At 39.8% G+C, this 19923-nt stretch overlaps 1 protein-coding gene across 3 annotated transcripts in view; it reads left to right on the top strand.

Annotated features, from left to right (window-relative positions):
* The first annotated feature begins 6580 nt into the window (after nucleotides 1-6580).
* Nucleotides 6581-19923, top strand: part of ccdc102a (coiled-coil domain containing 102A) — a 33360-nt gene continuing 20017 nt past the window's right edge. For all 3 annotated transcript variants that reach the window (XM_054771583.1, XM_054771582.1, XM_054771584.1), the window contains exons 1-2: nucleotides 6581-6726; nucleotides 19136-19565. In XM_054771583.1, coding sequence (XP_054627558.1) covers nucleotides 19203-19565 — 363 coding nt within the window. In that variant the 5' untranslated portion in view covers nucleotides 6581-6726; nucleotides 19136-19202. The remainder of the gene's footprint in view (nucleotides 6727-19135; nucleotides 19566-19923) is intronic.

Raw genomic sequence — 19923 nt, 5'->3', positions numbered from 1 at the left:
TTTGAAAGTGCTGATTTCCGAAAACGTGACCACTGACCAAATGGATTGAGTATGGGATTCTAATTTCCAACTATGTACAATTAAAAAATGTCAAAAAGATTTCATACATAATAAAATTGATGAAAAAAACAAAGTACAAGAAATAAATACAGCTGCGGAAGGCAGAAGTTTGTATACATGTATACCCATTTTGTGTATAAATTGTCATGAACTAGGGTGCTGGCTCTGCTGCCCTCTAACTGTTTGTTGCAGCACACTTGCCAATCCGTGGGAGGAGCTCATGCACACCTGTTAGCAATCATCCCTTGGACTATTTAGACCCTGCCTTGCTGCCGACCTGTTGCCAGGTTGTCTTTCCATGCATGCCTGATTCCTGCTCTCGTTTTCCTTGTATGCCGTGTTCCCTACGCTTTCTGGTCTTCCATTTCCTGCATAGTAAGTAAATGTATTTTCCTGTTTGCGATACTGCAGCAGTGAATTTTTGTTAGGCTATACTGCTCTGTTTTCAGCAGTTTTTTTTGTTCCTGTATTTCTTCGCTGCTAGTCTTTTTCAGCAGTGTTTTTTGTATTTTTTTACTCCTGCTATTTCCGTGTGTGCAGCGTCCTTAGTTATTCATTTTTGTTGTGTGTTCCCCCGCTGCCCCGGAATTTATGTTGTACTTTTTTTACTGTGGACATTCTAGTTTTTGTTACCTTTTCCTGTGATCTTGTGTCTCTGCATCTTGGGATCCTATTACCGGCCACAGGGCGCCTGTGACATAATGCTATAATTCTCCGTCCTTAATGATTTATCTGAACTATTCTTTGTTGAGGCTAATATGATTATACAAGCATATCTTCAGGGATTTTTTTTAAAACGAAGAACTGGGTGCACACAGTGGCGGTTCTAGCTATGGGCCATATGGGCAATTGTCGAGGGCGGCATTCTCTTGGGGGGGCGCTGCAAGGAGGTGGGGATAAAAAAAAAAAAACCCGCATCGGTTCACCCAGGGGTCATTCAAGCCAGAACCGCCACTGGGTGCACAAGTTTGAATTTAGTTATGATGGCTAATTCATAAAAGTCTGAATTATACCGTATAAAGGCTAAAATATACACACTACATAAACCCACCTAAATCTTTGAATACATGGGGTCTTTTAACTCAACAAGAAGAGGAAAAAAAATGCCTGTAAGAAGAAAAATGCATTATAATCGGAAATTTATCATTCAACGAACTAAAGAAGCAGAAAAAACACAAGACATGTAAAAATACATTAATAATCTTGAGTGTGTAAGAAAGATTATAGTACCAGACTACCCTCATTATTTTATGGTTGGAAATGCCAATAATGTAGTAAAGTTGAATAATGTTGGACCAAAACTGGAAGAAGAGATTCAAAAATTCTGGTCAGCGGAGAAATGGAATGAAACGGACATGAATCCTAATTCCATGTTCCTCACTGATGTGATGAAAAAGGAAACCATTGATATTGTCAGTAAATGTAAAGCAAAAAATCAACTGATTTTAATGGAAACGATAAAAAAGGTCATCAACAAGATTGTTGCACAGCTGACATACATCAGCAACTTATCATTCCAGACTGGTAAATTCCCAAACAAAATGAAAACAGCTAAAATTGTTCAAATATTCAAAAACGGAGGCAAACATCAATTCACAAACTACCTACGAGTTTCCTTAGTACCACAATTTTTCGAAATTATCGAAAAGCTATTCAACAGGTTGGACAGATTTATTAATAAGAGTCAATTACTGTGGACACCATTGGTCACTCTCCGGCCGCCTCACTGGCCATCTAGACATTTCAGGTATCAACATATTTCCACCCCTATGTGAGTAATAGTCTCACCTTGGCCACCCCAATGAAAAATGTGTGGTTCTGCCACTGCTTGTTGCAGTCGTCCCTCACCACTTTGTGCTTAGACTTTTACTGCTTCACTCTCTCAGTTTTTCAAAAATATATTTATTAATAAATCATTGCTGTTTCGTGGTTGATTGACCATGGCCTATTCATCCATTTTCTACGCCGCTTGTCCCCACCAGGGTCGCAGGTCTACGCTGGAGTCCATCCCAGCTGACCCTGGGTGAGAGGCGGGGTATGCCCTGGACTGGTCGGCAGTCAATCACAGGGCACATATAAACAATCATTCACATCATTCATTTCTCTTGGAGATTAATAAAGTATCTATCTTCACATTCACATTCATACCAATTTAGAGTCTCCAATTGACCTAACATGCATGTTTCTGGAATGTGGGAGATAACTGAAATACCCAGAGAAAATGTGACTATCAATCGATTCAAACCATTCCAACATCAAAATATCCAGCTCATTCCAGACGTATGAGCTACAGTGGTGTGAAAAAGTGTTTGCCCAATGTCTTTCTTATGGTGGAGTCATGAACACTGACCTTAACTGAGGCAAGTGCGGCCTGCAGTTCTTTGGATGTTGTTGTGGGGTCTTTTGTGACCTCTGGATGAGTCGTCGCTGCACTCTTGGGGTAATTTTGGTTGGCCGACCACTCCTGGGAAGGTTCACCGCTGTTCCTTGTTTTTGCCCTTTGTGGATAATGGCTCTCATTGTGGTCGGAGTCCCAAAACTTTACAAATGGCTTTATAACCTTTTTCCAAACTGATAGATCTCGGTTACTTTCTTAATCATTTGTTCCTGAATTTCTTTACATCTCAGTGTGACGTCTAGCTTTTAAGGATCTTTTGCTCTGCTTCACGTTTTCAGGCAAGTCCTTTTAAGTGATTTCTTGATTGAGAACAAGTGTGGCAGTAATCAGGCCTGGGTGTGGGTAGACAAATTGAACTCGGGGGTGGGGGGGGTGTTATAAACCCCAGTTAAGTTATGTTTTAACGGGGGGCAATCACTTTTCACACAGGGCCATGTATGTTTGGATTTTTTTTCTCGCTTAATAATAAACGTTTCATTTAAAAACTGCATTTTGTGTTGAGTTGTGTTGTCATTGACTAATATTTACATTTTATTTGATGATCTGAAACATTTAAGCGTGACAAACATGCAAAAAAAAAAAAAAGAAATCAGGAAGGAAACACTTTTTCACACCACTGTATGCTGTTTTTCGATATTCCTTCAGGTAATTTCACATTTTCCCTGAGGGAGAACATTTTGTTTAATAGGCAGCTCACATAACTTGGTTATGTAAATTCACACTTGATAGTTGGACAGACACGCCAGCCATTAATTTTCAATGCCGCTTATCCTCACTTGGGTCGTGGGTATGCTGGAGCCTATCCCAGCTGACTTTGGGCAAGAGGCAGGGTACACCCTGGACTGGTTGCCAGTCAATCGCAGGGCACATATAGACAATCATTCACTATGGACAATTTACCCAGGCCACCGTGCGGTGGACAGGCACTCCAAAGACGCCAAATGCACTCCTGATCAACATTTCAAGAATTCCAAGAATTTGCTCTCAGGGCTTTCAATCGGTTGCGACTGGACTGTTCGGGTTGGCTTTAGAAGACGTTTCGCCTCTCATCTGAACAGGCTTTATCAGCTCATGCTCAAAGAGCAGGTGGGACACATACCTGTCAAAATAGATAGCACAGCTGTAGTCTGAGAACTTGGTGGCAGATCCAATCCATTTATCCTCTAAAGGAGGAGGCAGGTCCAGACATGAATGGTTGGCTCTTTAGTGGTGTCAAATGACAATCTTTAGGATACAGTGGAATGGGGTCTCTGCCTGCTAACGATGATCTTTATGGTGGTATCACTTTCATCAGCATCTCATTCAGATGTAATGATGGTCACGGACCTACCTGAAACCCAAGTGACTGTGCCTTGTTTATTTGTTAGAGGCAAAAGGTCTGAATCTTTTAGAATGGATGATAGGAGATCAATGTATGTGAGAGAAGGGTGGCATCTTCATCTGCTGTGGAACACACAGTCATGGAAAATACTTTTAGACCACCCTTGTTTCGTCAGTTTCTTGTTCATTTTAGTGCCTCATACAACTAGAGGTACCTTTGTTTGGACAAATATAAAAATGACAACAAAAATAGCTCATAAAAGTTATATTTTTTGGCAGTACAATGCTATAGCTATTCATGTAAGAGCTTAAGTGATTCTTATCAAGAAAACCATGGAAGTTGCTAGATATCAGCTCTTAAATCAAACTCTTATGAGCTATATTTGTTATCTTTATATTTGTCCAAAGAAATGTAACTTTAGTTGTACCAGGCATTACAATGGATCAATAAACTGAAGAAACAAGTTTGGTCACGTATGAGCGTCACGTTTATGGTGGTTAATTGGTTCCAGATCTGACTGTGATCAGTGAATTTCGGCGACGTAGGATTTCTTATTTATAAACAGAAATTTACATAGTTACAGCACAGAAAACCTGTTTACGGATTTCTAAATATGGTTTCTAACATTATTAGAGCCCTGTAGACATAAAATAGCACCCCGATAGTAACCTTTACACTCCTATTACCCAATATATAGTAGTAGACATAATAAGAGACAAGACGGCATCTCGGGTGAAGACTTCCGATGGATATTTGCTACCCTCATCCCTCAGGCATTGTTGGTGAGGTCTTCTGATGTACATATGCATCCTTTGACCTCCATTTTGGGGCTCTATTTGTCCCTTGTGGACATTGCTTAAAGCTGGTAGCACCGTTGATTGGGCCCGACCACAAAGTGTTTCCTTTCCAACATTCTGCATCTTACCAGGATATCATCATCATCATCATCACACAAATGATACTACAGTCGTCCCTCGCAATATCGCCGTTTGATTATCGCGATATTCAGAAATTATAAATGATTGCTGTTTTGTGGTAGACTATTGTCTATTATTAGTCAAAACATTGAAATATAATATGTAGTATTAATAATTAATAATATGTAGTATTCTGGTCACTAGACAGCAGTAAGGACACAAAACATCGAGACGTTACCTTGCTTTACATTACCTTAACACGGCATGAAGTCAGCCATGGCATGTCCGACATGACAGTGTGAAAGAAAGTTCTCCTTCCATTCCGTGTGGAAGTAGTACGTGTTTGGCTTCTTAAGTTTAGAAGAAATAAATTTGAAGCTAACTGGTGCCTTGCTAGCTGGCGTCCGTTGCTGCAGCATAAGAACTGTGCAATGTGTTGTAAACACTCAGGAGTGTAAATGACTGTGGTGGTGTTATTTCATGTCTGCAGGGCTCTAACAATGTAAACAGCATTTAGAAAGTTAGAAACAGGTTTTCTATGTTCTAACTCTGAAAATATTCAATATGAACATTGAATCCTATATCGCGGAAATTCATTTTGGTCTGGAACTGATTAACAGGTGATGTATTGCATGACACTATCGATTGTACAAAAAAAGTCTATATACTACGGTTAGAATAAATTATAAAAAAATAAAAATTAGAGATGCTATAGACTCACACATGTCTGCAGTGAGAGTGTTCATTGTTGTTCCTTTTTTACTTCTGTTTTTGGTACAGTACTTCCTGTGGTGGTTATTGTCTCATTACTGACACCTTGTGATCAGTGTAGAATACTACATATCATCACAACGCCTTTGAATGTGTTTTCTGAATGCCTTAGATTTGTATTTTAATTAATTTGGCCATTTTTGTGCTTGAAAATGCTTAATTTTGGCCAAAAACTTGCTTAGATATGCATATTTTGTGGACTAATAAAAGGCTGTATTCAACCACGAAACAGCAAGATTTATTAATGTTTTTGAACATCTGTGATAAAGTGAAGCCACAAAATTCAAAGCGCAATGTGGCGAGGTACTGATGTGGTTTAAAAGAACAGATTTTACAACAATGTTTTAATTTTTTTGACAATTACGAATTAAACTGCGTACAAATTGTCGGAAATTTAGTTCACCCTGAATAAAATGAATAAAATGGCGCCACTGACCGCTATCTTGCATACACGTACATGTCCGTACACATACTCAAAAGCAGTCTGACAATTTGCTGTCATTGTTTGGCTATACATTCAGTCATAGCTAACGTTGGTGGCTAAACTTTGCCAAATCTCTATCATTAGCTGACAACAATTATCACTAATGAGTGAATGTGTTACACCTGCATAACTTAGGTACTCGAAGCAGGAAGAGGGGGCACATAATGCTTGCAGTACATGTTGGCGCCCTCTAGGCAGTTGGGGAAGTCACTGCATACAGTCCCTTTAATGAGTTCAAGTCAAGCACAAAACTGTACAGGACACATTTTAGCACATTTTAAACACACTAAGTGCTGACATGGTTTCTTATGGTGTTAAGATCAATAAATACTGTAAAATAAATCGCTAGTATTGTATGAGATTAAAAGTAGAGATTATGATTTTATTTAAGTGTTGGTCTTTTTAACTTGTCTTTCCTTAACAACAACTGCAAAGAACTGACTGCATTCCAGCAGCTCTTCTCCCGGTGTTAAAGCTTTTTAACTCGGACGTCTTTGCTGAGCCAACCAATCTGTTTCAAGCTCCATTTCAAGAGAAGTGTCCGATTGGCTCAGTATAAACATTTTTGCCATCTGATTGGTTGGAATAGTTTAACACCCGCCCGCTTTCCTTTCCGCTGCGCGGATGACTTCCGCCCACCGAGAAGAAGAAAATAGCTGTAAGAAAATGAGCAACGGACCAAATGTTTGTTTGCCTTAAGCAGAAATCTCAGCTATTTCACCGGAATCCAACATTTATCTCCAGAGGATTATTTTCTTCATTCGTCTCTTCTTCGGTACGTTCCTCTATGTGTTTGTTGCTGTAGTTGATAGTTTGAAACCCACTGCTTCCAGACACGCTGGTGTCAAATGACAAAATTCATCTTGCGTTTCGCTTTTTTCTGCCGTTGTGTATTTTTCACTTTTGTGTTTCCCAATATTATAAAATTACAATAATAATAACAAGAAAAAGATCGTCGTATTTTGCATTCCGAAGAAACGATTGCATCCTCAGTTTTTTTTAAATTATTTTTTACCAGTGTGAGGTTAACACAGTCGTACCCCTGCTTAACATTTCTAAGCCGATACATTCATCGATTATGAAGGTACAAAATCAATATAAATGATCAACATAAAGATGGACGAGCTCCAGAAAGAAAGCCAGACAAGCCGAAACCGGAAACCCCGCTATGGGGAACCCACTAGATATCGAGCCAAATATCAGCTTTTGATACCAGGCCAATGTGGGTACTACCGTGATGACATCGATATTTTCAGTTCTATTCTATATTAATTTTCCAAAAATGAGTGTTTTTGTTGTTTTGTTTAAATATATATAGTATATAGTTGACAAACGCCAAAAGCCAATAATATTTTTTGCTTTCCTTTACTTATTTTGCACTACTGACATTATTTTTGTCCAAACAATTGTAGGTACCAGTAATAAAAGGGAATACAGTAATCCCTCATTTATTGCAGTTATTTGGTTCCAAACCTGTCCATGATACGTGAGCCGGTTTTCGGCTTTGTGCTAATTGCGTGTTCACATGACAGGGGGCGTTTGATGTCATATTATTCTACTTCCGTTGAAAAGTGAAGCGATCCCAGCCAGTTAATTTTACAAAAAATTAGTATGTAATTATTATGGAGCATTATGAGGAGTTTCCAAAAGATTATGACTGCTAAGAACAACACTTCGCCAATAGAGCGAGGAAAGACCGCTGAAGAATAATTCTGAGCATGTAAATGAGTGGGGGGCGGACAGGAATTGATGTTGGGGGCTCAGAGTTGAATTTCAGCTTACTGTTGCAGCCTGTGTTTTATTTAGGGAGTATTGTGCCTGTTGTGAGATCATTCAACCAAAATAAAAGCCTGTTCTTCCGGCGATCCAGTCTAGTGCTTGTGTCTCACCCAACATTACAGTAACATTACTGACACCTAGTGACCAGTGTAGAATACTTGCATGTCATCACAACATCTTTCAGTGCATCTTCTGAAGGCCTTATATTTGTTCATTTTACTTCATTTAGCCATTTTTATGGTTGAAAATGATTAATTTAAGCAAAAAATAGGTAACATTTGCGTAAATATGCACATATTTTGACTAATAAAAGGCAGTATTTACCCATGAAACAGCATGACAGCATTTATTAATTAATATATTTTTTTAAATACTGTGATAGAGTGAAGCCGCCAAATTGAAATTGCAAAGTGGCGAGGGATTACTGTAATTGTATTATTTTGTTGCTATTGACCTATTTTGTTGCATTAAATATTCTTAAACTGTTTACAAGTAAGTGTGTTGCAAAAAATATTTTTTGGTTTGTCTAAAATATTTGTCATTTAACCTTTTAATTTGTTGATGATGATTATAATCACAATAAAACACACAGGACAAAGATTTTAGGCAAACAAAAATATTGTTCATTAATATAAATATAACAGTGTAAAGAAGATAAATACAACAATATAAGACAGTGTTACAATATTAACAAAATAATACAATTATTCCCTCATATTAAACCCAATGTTTCATTAAAATAAAGTCAATAGTGCAAAATAAGAAAAGCAAAAACTACTATTGGCTTTTATTCAAATCCTTCAAAGCACTCCTGTGTCTAACAACTTATTTGCTGACTTTGTAAACAATATAACAATATATACTGTACAGTCGACTCCCGCAGATTTGGGGTTCAGCATTCACGGCCAGGCAAATTCGCAGATATTTTGTTACCTCGATTTTCGGTTAACAACGAAAATTTATGCCAAAATTTTGCCTCAGTTTACGGTTTTTGCTGTTAGCGTACAGTATGGCGCACGTGTTATCAAGTTACTAATGCACTGCATGAGTCCAGCAGTGTTCTTAATGTGTTTTTAATCACAAAACGTCCTTGTTAGCATCCTATTAGCTTGCTCATACATGGAAACAGGAAGCAGAAGTCAGCGGTTGACTGTGTAGGTCTTTGCTACCTAACGCCTGTCAATAGGCACTCCGTACCGAAACGCAATCGGTTCTACGCGTGTGCAGAGCATGTGTACATCCGGTCAGCCTATTTTTTGTCAGTCACGTGTTGTGCAAGCAGATTTGTACTACTATGCATGTGAAATCTACGTCATCCGTCGATCTATTTTACGGCAGTTACAGAGCGGGCATTACGATTTCTACTACGCATGTGTCATTTCTTCTTCTATGATTTGGTGTGTCATGTGGTTCCACTCGCGTGTTTGTTCACAGCACCACACGTAGGTGTGCGTGTGTATTACATCGTTTTTACTCAGTGATTCTTCCCGTCTGGATGCAAAAATGTTAACACGAAACACGTTTTTATAGTTTTACAGTTACAGTTTAAATGCACAAAACTATTCTAAATGCATATAAATGGTGAATGAAAGGGATAAATTAACATTGAAGGTTACTTTTACCTTCTTTGGGGACGTGACTGTTGCCAATGATAATGGTAATGGTTTAATTTTATTTGAACATGCATACAAGTTACAATGAAATACATCACATAATTCAATTCACAGTTCTACATGTCCAAAAGGAGTAGGAAGAAGCCAAGCTTATTTAATCCTATCCCCTGTCCGTTCCACGTCTTTTGCAGTACATTTATTCACTTCCTGTATTCCATATGTGATTGTTTTAATACACAGAAGAATGATGATAAAAATATGATGTAATTATTAAGATTTTTTCATAATAAATGGAAATCGTATATCATAATAAATAAATAACAATGAATAGAGACAAACATAACAAAACAAGTTCAAGACTCTTCTTCCTTGTATTTTGCAAACATCAACTGCTTGTATTGTTTTTTGAATTCGCTCATGTTGGTGCATTGTTTGGGTTCCTCACTCAATCCATTCCATAATTTCATTCCTCATACTGAAATGCTGTGGGTTTTTAGCGTTGTTCTCGCAAAGACACGGCCAAATACACGATGTGGCATCGATACCAACACGGACACCAGCTTGGTGTTTCTTGAATTCTATAGTGTTTCTCACCTTCTTTATGAAAATGCTGCCACTTGCAACTTTTTTTGGCTCCATTGTGGCTTATTTTCCATCGGTGATCAAAAGAAAAGCCGAGACCTGACTATTGAATGCAAGAAATAATATATTATCTGTGTGTAACAATGTAACAGTATATTGTGCCTGTGTATACGGTACTGCATTCCTTGCATAGACATCTGCAAAGGTGGGGCCAATGTCTCCGTTCTTCCTTCTTGAGGCGGGTCCTAATTCCAGACAGAGCAAAGTTGCAGGGCTACAAAAGATATGACCTCAGTTTGGCCCCTTGCTTTTGCACATTTATTGCCAGCACGGTAATAAACTCATTTCCAATGTTTCAGGCGACATTAGCAGGAACTGATTGTACTGATTTCTGAAGAGGGAGCTCAAATGTCCTTCACATTATTTTCTTGACTGCTAATCAAGCATTTTGCTTTCTTCTCACTTTTCATTTAGCTTTACTGTCAGGACATCACCATGCAAAACACCGATCCAACCCCCCCCACTCAGTACACACACACCCACGCACACACACACTGGTATGTGGCTGGTACACACGCACAGGCTCTGTAAACTGAGGGTAAATTTATTCAGTGGTTGTCATGGAAACAAAATAGTTTCTGGCAGTGGACGAAGATAGTCATATGTCCAATGCCAGGGGTGTCAAAAGTGCGTCCCGAGGGCCATTTGCGACTTTGCAGCCACTTAGTGATTGCATTTACAGTATTTGCATTTTCATTTTTTTTTTTTTTTTACTAAGAGAATATTTATGGTGTTGTGACTGGAGTTGTAGGATTAGCCACAGTAGACTGTATTAAGAACTACATCTTATTTATTTTTTATTTAGAAAGAATTCAGTTATTTTATGTTACTTGGGTTTCCTCCAAAAGACCTGACTTTGTTGCTTTGACGTACAGCCTTTTTATCGTGGCTTTGCTAAACGCTTCGTACCCTGTTTTATGTTTTCTCCTCAGATGAAGCATTAACATTGTGGTATTGAATGCAGCTCTGCTAATACCAGCTCTTGAAATTGTCATTTTGCAGACATTGCAAGTGGCTGTATGACTATTTTCATTTACAATGCAGAAGTACTTCCACACGGCTGACACGGCTTTGTTTACTTTCCGGCATGCTGCAAAAACAAAGAACGTAAAGATCAGCTGATTATTCCCGATCATTAAAAAAAAGTGGAAAAATAGTCCCGATCCCAGACGGGACACCTCTACAGTATATGTAGTATTCTACACTGGTCACTTGGGGTAACGTTACTGTAAAGTTGCGTGAGCCACAAGCACCAGACTTGATCACCGAAACAACAGGCTTTTATCGCAGGTTTGAATGATCTCACAACAGGTACAATAATCCCTAGCACAAGCTACTGTTGTGGCAGAAACCCAAACCAAGCTCTGCTCCAAACTCAGCTCTGAACACCGGACATCACTTCCCTTGTCCACGCCACCGGAACACATTTACAGCAACACACACAAACCCAATTTCTTAAATATCTTATTTTCTATGATTATGTTTACGATATTAGGTAATAAGAGTGTAAAGGTGACTATAGGGGTGTTATTTTATGTTTAGTGGGCTCTAATAATGTTAAAAATAGGCATGGAACCGTGATATTTTTGCCTGAGGTTATCATCCCATCAGAATGTCATACCAGCCTATGGTGAGTACAAAATCGTGTGGACGCCAGGTGGACAACAGGTGGACGCCAGGTCGCAGGAGGTTAAGGTTAAGGTTTTCTGCCCTCCAAGTATGAAAATATTCCATTTATAAATTAGGAATCCTACTTGGCGGAAATTCACTCATCACGGTTGGGTATGGAGCCAATTAACTGCGAGAAAAACACAGATTACTGTACCCGCTTAAGACATACAGTATGTCACAAAAGTGAGTAATATTTTATATCTTTCTTTAGACAATACAAAAGAAACAACACTTTGATACAATGTAAAGTAGTCCATTTACAGTTACTACTAGTACTACAGTTATTCAACACACAACCATTAATGCCCAAGCCACTGGAAACGAGTCTATTGGGCATGGAGTTGACTAGAGCATCATAGTTTGCCTCTGGAATCTTCTTTCTTCCACCTACCGTGTGAGGATGCCTCACAGATGCTCAATAGGGTTTAGGTCCAGTACCTTTACCCTAAGCTTCTTTAGCAAGGCAGTGGTCATCTTGGAGGTGTGTTTACATTTCTTATCATATGAAATACTACCCTGCAACTCACTTTCCCAAGGGAGGGCATCATGCTCTGCTTCAGTATTCATGTTTTCCTCAATGAACCACAGCGCCTCAGTGCCAACAGCACTCATGCAGCCTCATAATGTGACACTCCACCACCACCTGTGGACAAGACACACATAAGTTGAACTTGATTGGTAGTACAGGACCCTGGTAGAAATATAACTGTTGTGACAGACGCTCCGATGTGTAAGATCAGGTTATTTTTCGTGGTAACTTTCTAACATGAAACACACAGTTGATAATTGTTGGTAACTGAATGTTGTTGAATCCTCAATTGAAACATGCTGTTTGGTGTGGACACTGTTTTATTCCCAGAAGGACGCTCGACGACTTCCGCATTTCTCAACTGATTCACACCATTCCAACATCAAAATGTTCGGCACAACTTGTTCCACATTTTCACTTTTTCCATAGCGCCACATTTTCCCATTCAACATGATTGGACAATTTTTACAAGTTCCACATTTCTTGGGCCATTCAAACCATTCCAGCATCAAAACGTTCAGGCTAACATTTTTTCCCGTAATTCCACTTTTTCCGTACAGCATTTCAATTCAGCGTTCGCACACAATTTCTACACAAATTGTCTTCTCACGTTTTGTATGCTCTTGCCAGCGAAATTGGGAGTTAGAATCAAAAGTGGGGATGTCTGTAGGTAATTCTACAAGACTGACCGCTTTGACTGATGTGGGCCTTTACATCGTCAAGTCAGTATCTGCAGTCATTATTACTATGCAGTTGCTGTACTGACTGTTGTTGTCACGATACACTCAGCTCACGAGAAGAGACGTTTCCACAAATTGAAACAAAAACTAAAAATGATAAAAGCTAAAATAATTATGGCAGTTGTATCTGCTATTACTAATCATTTATGTTTAGGGCTGCAGCTGTTCAATATTTTAGTATTCGGGTATTTCATTGAAAATTTCTTTGATTAATTGAGTCTTCAGATAAAACATATTTTTGCTTTGTTAAAGACCAATTATAAATACACAAGAGAAAATAAGACATTTCCCTTAATAATGAACAACCAGTTGGTTTAATTTTTTAGATAATCAAAAGTTTTATTTCTTAAATTTACATTCTACATCGTAACAAACTATTTATTAGGGGTGTCACGGAACAGTTCACAGGACGAGATGATACATGAGATTGGGTCTATGAGAAAGAGACAAGATTTTAACATTACTTTTAAGAAAAGTACGATGAAAAAATAGACAAAATATGACAATTCTTGCAATCCACTAATTTAATTTCTCCTCACGAGGCTCAATATTAAAGTAGCCACACATTTGACAGTCATAGTTAAGAAAGCTAGCCCTCCACACGGGTAACGTTATGTCAGTAAGTTACATTAACATTCATCTCATTGATTTGCGCTACATTAAACTTACCTTGTCCCATGTCTTCCGCTTCATTCTGGGTGTCTTCAGAAATGCGCTATTGTGGTGTGTAAGTGCCGCGTTATAACGGACACACGTCAGCATTGTTCCCCCTAATTTTTCAGGTGTCTGAGCATACAGCATTCCTTGGACCTCTGTGAGCGCCATCAGACGTGCACACTGTAGTACAAGTATCACACCTGTCCAAAACCTGAGAACTTGAGGTAGTCCAACTTGCATTCTGTGGTATTTTGTGTGGGTTCAAAAGAACAGCAAGGTGTATTTACAACGTAGCTTTCTTTATTGTCAGCCTCAGACAAAACAGTCTGTAGAACTAGCTCATCCAATTCATGATCTGAGTCTTGTAGGAAACCTCTATTTTATCATTTCCTTTTCCTTTTTTTTGTTTACCATTTATTTTGTTAAATATGTATACTTTCATTTCATTTCTGTTTTGCAACAGTCTGTTGTGGCACTATTTCATCCTGGAAATGTGCTTGAAATTGATGCCATATTTGTTGTATACGTTTACTTTTGTCAGCCGAAAAAAAACAACCATCTCCGGTCTCTACAGCAACACTCGGCGTAAAACTTGCAGTGTCTGATAAATCCGCCCATCAAAATAAAAGCACGCTCGTACTACATGCACGGTTAAAGGGATAGTTCGGATTTTTTGACATGAAGTTGTATGACATCCCCATCAGCAGTGTAGTCCATTAACAGTGACGTACCCCGCACTTTGTCCCGTAGCCCAGTTCTGGTCGGGTTTTGGTGATGAGAAACATAGTTCCGGTTAGTTATTGGGGTTACTCAAATAAAGAGTTTGGCTTCTCAAAACAATATGCATTCGAAAGAGTAATACATTTATTTGCATGACAAATATTCCTCCTCGAAAAAATCAGACCTCACATGTGATGAAGATGCATCCGCCGCGAGCGTCGCAGCCATCTTGTGTTGTATGTGTTCCACAGCGGATGAAGATGCGAGGCCGCAAGCCATTTTCATCACATACACAAAAATAGACTGCCGATACTGTGCATTAATACGATGCCGGAGAAAGTAACGCTGAGCGATTAGTGAGGTCTGATTTTTTCGAGGAAGCATTTTTGTCATTCATTTTCAATGGGATTGTTGTGTCATGGGAAATGTTGAATTACGGAAAACGTGGGGATTTTTTGGATTGTGTAAATAGATGGCATGCATGTGCCAAATGAGCTGAGCATGTTGGTGTTGGAATGGTTTAAATAGTTTAGAAATGTGGAAGTAGTTGAGTGTCAACAAATAGGGTGGAATAAAAATAGAAAGATTTTGCTCTTCAGCAGTCACACAACAAAGGAGGCGGGGCTGCAGAAAAAGTAAACATCCTGCCCTCTGCAAAAGTGTCTAAGGAAGTATAAAGCTTTGTATATGTCTCTGTATGGACCTGGTTTTGTACCGTGCTCTTGAACACGACAGCCGTATGTTTTTAACTACCGGTACACATTTTCTACCTACTCCACTTGCTTTATTTTTCTTACATGTGAGTTATTTTCATGACTGCTTTGGAACTTCCTCCGCCTCATTTCAGGGGAAGTGAACAGGAAGGACTGTTTTCTTGGATCAGAAAGAAGAAGAAAAAGGAAAAAAAAAAGAATCCAGAGCCATTTAAAGTAAAATGATGGCGATGGTGATTCTAATTTGGCTGGTGATACAAAGTCAGTTGGAAAGCTTTGCTAGTAGTACTGAACACGGTGCTTTTGAGAAAACTACAGTGAGCAAGGCTGACAGATTATTTCCCTGTTGGCCATCACTGGATGTTTGCATGAATCACCAACTTCACACAGATCATTAAAAAATAATTAAATAATAAAGTCTTACAGATCACGTACACACATACACAGTACACATTTTGTTGAATAATAATAATAATTATTATAACAACGTCTCATCAATCCGTGCTAATTTCAGACTTAAAATAATGTACCGATTTAAGCCCCGCCCCAGTTTGAACCACACACACTTCCGGTTTATGCCCGGCCCACTCCGAGTACAGATACATTCATCATTTTGATGGTTGAACAGATACAGGTGGTGGTGTACTTGCTTAGCCCTAGTGCTTACAGTTGAACAAAGAACATTGAAAATCATTGAAATAATGACATTTATTGGCATTTTTGCTATTGTGAGTAAGTCACTTCAGGCCCGACTCACCTTTCATTGGCAGTGTTGGGCAAATTACTTTCAATCGTAATTAGTTATAGTTACTAGTTATTTTCCCTAAATGAGTAACATAGTTCATAAATGTAATTAGATACCAGGGAAAGTGTCACACGGCGCCATGGTGGTGCGGAAATGAAACCTGGCGCAGGTTAAATGTATATTTTTAATGACTGCTGCAGTGCACCAGCAGGGATTCACCAATAAACAGGCTTACAAGCACATGTAATACTCATGTTTATATAGCTCAATGCACCAACAACTGAAAGACGCCAAAGGCTGAACTAAATAATAAAGGCAAAACGCAAAGCAAACGGGACAAAGCACAGGGCAAAACAGGAAGCAACTACAAAATAAAAGCATTCAAACGCAAACTGAGGCATAAAAAGTGAATATAAACGAACTGTCACACAGGCACACACACAGGGTGTGACAGTACCCCCCCGTGCAGCTGTGCACAGCTGGAAGTACTAGCTCCCCCTTCCAAAGGCAGATCCCAGACGCCATTCATCACCACCATCGTAGCCAGGGAAGGAGGAGTGGGGCTTGGAGTAGGGTCAGGAGTTCCATCCGCTCTCACCCCTTGACCGGAGTTCATAAAAGAACTGTTATGCAGACATCAAGGGAAAGGCTTCTTGAGACGTCATCTGTACTTCTGTGAAGAATGTGTCGGACGTTTTGCTCCTCATACGAAGAGCTTCGTCAGCGAACTAATAAGTGCTTGTAGCCTAGGCCTTAAATACAGTAAGAGTGGGCGGAATTGGTGTGCCAACACCCTCCTCCTATTGGTTCCTTACACTAAGCCTGGGCGGAGTTGTTGTCTAATCCTCTCCTGCCATTAGCACCTCCGATAAAAGGGAAGTGCTACACTTCCCTTTTGTTGGGTATGAACGACTCTGATACTGGCTCGTTAACATCTATTGTTCTGGCTCGGCCAGTATCAGAGTCGTTCATACCCAACTACAGGGATGAGGAGCGAAACGTCCGACACATCTTCACAGAAGTACAGATGACGTCTCAAGAAGCCTTTCCCTCGATGGACAACTCCTGTACGACTGAGAGCCTACACAGACAGATGTTATGCAGACACATCCACAGGCCGTGACAGGAAGTAATTACAGTGGTACAGTGGTTAATTGATTTCAAAACGTCCGATGAAAACCAAAGCAATTTTCTGTACAGGAAATCATGTAAATCGAATTAATCCATTCCAGACACCCAAAAATGACAAGATCGAAAAAAAAAAAAAATTCACAGAGAATAATTATAGCTTCACATGCAAAATAAGTGTGAATGAAGAATGAAATCACAACATCACTTTAATTAAAGGTATTTTATTCGTTTATTAAAGACTTGTTGGTGAAGACGTCGAGGAGTGGAGAGGGAGGAGGGGACACCACCATGGTGTTTTACTTGTTATTTCTTGAATTCAATAGTGTTTCTCACCTTCTTTATCAAAATGCTGGCACTCTCAGTTTCTTTTGCCCCATGGCAGGTTATTTTGAAGTTACACTCAATAAAAAAATTAACAGACATTAAGTCAGCAAAGTGTAGGTTGCTTTGGTTGGCCACTCGATTTAACGGCAAAGAGAATAGTTTGTTATGTGCAATGTTCTATGATAACTGAGTTGTGTACAAAAATTTTTGCACCAACTAAATTATACAAAAACAGGAGCATTCGAAAACCAAGGTTTGACTGTATTGCATTCCGTGCATGAAGGAGAGCCGAAGAGATCTGTCGTCAACAAACATGAAGGAAGCGACAATGTCTGCGGTGGCGGAACGGGTCCGAAAAGGAAAAAGCAGTGGCTCAGTATTTTGGAGGTACTTTGAAAAAGTGACTGTCACGTGTGGAGGCACGAGGATCCCAAGATGCGAGAGCCAGCAGGTGGTGGAAGAGGATTTATTATAAAAAGGATGCAACAGAGGAGCCAAAACAGGGAATAAACAAAGTACAACAAAAGATCACCCGGAGGGGGTCACGGGAAAAACACACTAGGGCTAAATAAAGGAGCTACCGAAAACGATGAGGTAGAACGGCAAGGACTATAATTACACTAACAGAAAACACTATCAGCAGCACAGGGCTAGGCAAAACAGCATACACACCGTGGCAGGTAAGCAAGAGAAAAAGGTAACAAAAGGAGCAGCAAGGAGCTGAGATAGATGCTAGAGGAATAGCAGGTCGAGACGTAGGAGGTAGCTGGTGCGTCATGGACGGTTAGCGAAGAGCTACAACGAACTGGCACCATGCTGCAGGACCCTGCTGCTTATCAATTGTCCTCCTTAACGAGCTGCAGGTGTGCCAGGAGGGAACTAGGTGGTAGGAGGTGCGCTGAAACACAGAGCAGAGGGAGAGCAGGAGAGAGGGCAGCGCACAATTCCTAACAGCCACAACACTTGCTTCTTTTTCCTGTTGCACTCTTCATGAAAGGAAAACTGCAAAGTGGTGTGCTATTACTAAAGCAGTGTCCTATCACATTGCTAAAGATTTGGTCCCCGTTGCAACGCTGGAAAAGAAGGGATTCAAAAACCTGCTGAAAACAACAGACTTGCGATGTCCAGCGAACTTCACAATCACAATTATTTAGCACTAATCAAATTTTGATAGATCAACTTTCCATGCATATTTGGCTTTGACTTCGTCTAAACTCACTTTGTGGAAAAAATATTGGGATATAATATTGTATATCGATAATCAACGTAAATATATCGAGATATGAGTTTTGGTCCACATCGCCTAGCCCTGCTTCCTGTGTAGTAGCAGTGAACAATGGCACTGAAGCCGCATCTACATGGTTGATGTAGCCACCAGCACATAATAACGCGCCACATTTCACTGTCGGTAACTGTTGTAACGTTTGACATACCCGTTACTAGAAAACATGTATGTTCCTCTAAGTTATCTGTTCCTCACCGTTATCTATTATGTGTTATCCTGACTATCACTGAAAACATGACATGGAATCCAGGAAGTGAACTACATGTACTGTACTAGATGTAGAATGGATGGGGGGTAGGATTAAATAAGCTTTGCTTCTTCCTACTCCTTTTGGACATGTGGAACTGTCAAAGAATGATTCACGAGATGTATTCCATTGTAACCTTCATGTTCAAATAAACTAAACCAAACCAAACCAAACCAATAATGGTGTAGCCATGAACTGAGAAGGTGCCGACCAACAGAGAAACATCTCCTCTGAAATTTACAGTGCATAAGATACCGTGCTTTGAATATGTACAGTATCATTTAATACTAGTCCCAAAATGTTGCAAAGCAAATAATAAAATGAAACTTATGGAATAATTGGTACATATTTTATGTTCCTCTAAGTTTGTTTTTTTTTTTGTCCTCAGGTTGATGAGTGGCTGTGGATGATGATGATTTCCTGATCTTTCACCTCACAGTCCAACCAATCACAACATGAACCACACGCCCAGTCCCCACCTGTCTGATGGCAGCAAGTCCACAGGAGGTGGCCTATTGTGCAGCCTGGGCATGGGTTCTGACAGCGGGATCCGTTCGCCAGAAAGCCTTATCCATACCCCCAGCCCGAATGGAGGGACCCCCAGCTCCAGCCCTCCACTGCTGCTGTCACCTGGGCTTGGAGGCCTGGGCCTGGGAGCCTTGGGAGTGATGGGGGAGGCAGCTGGGGCAGACTGGGAGAGCAGGGAAGAGCTGAGACTCAGGGAACTAGAGGAAGCACGGGCCAGAGCAGCTCAGATGGAGAAAACCATGCGCTGGTGGTCTGATTGCACGGCCAACTGGAGAGAGAAATGGAGCAAGGTGGGTTGCTATTTATAAAATAATAAATCAAATGTTTTGATTCATGTAGTACAGGGTGTCCAAACGTTTTTCCATTGAGGGCTGTATACACGCAGACAAATTAGAATTAGACAATTACCCTTTTTAAACAGTTTTATATTGAAATAAGCAATACTCAAGATCAAATTGCCATTGCAACACAGTGCGCAATATAATTTGTGCATTTTTACACTCGTAGAACTTTATTTGCACATGTTGCCTAACACTAAAGCTAGCATAGTTAAGATGCCACTTACCGTAAGTGTACCTACACTCTTTATACCTCCACTTGAGAATGTCTGCACCTGCCCAGGCAAGCTCGCTACGTGAGTGAGGGGAC

This window comes from Dunckerocampus dactyliophorus, chromosome 3, assembly GCF_027744805.1.
Source record: "Dunckerocampus dactyliophorus isolate RoL2022-P2 chromosome 3, RoL_Ddac_1.1, whole genome shotgun sequence".
Lineage (NCBI taxonomy): Eukaryota > Metazoa > Chordata > Actinopteri > Syngnathiformes > Syngnathidae > Dunckerocampus > Dunckerocampus dactyliophorus.
The sequence above is the reverse complement of the archived record's forward strand: the minus strand, read 5'-3'. Positions and strand labels throughout refer to the sequence as shown.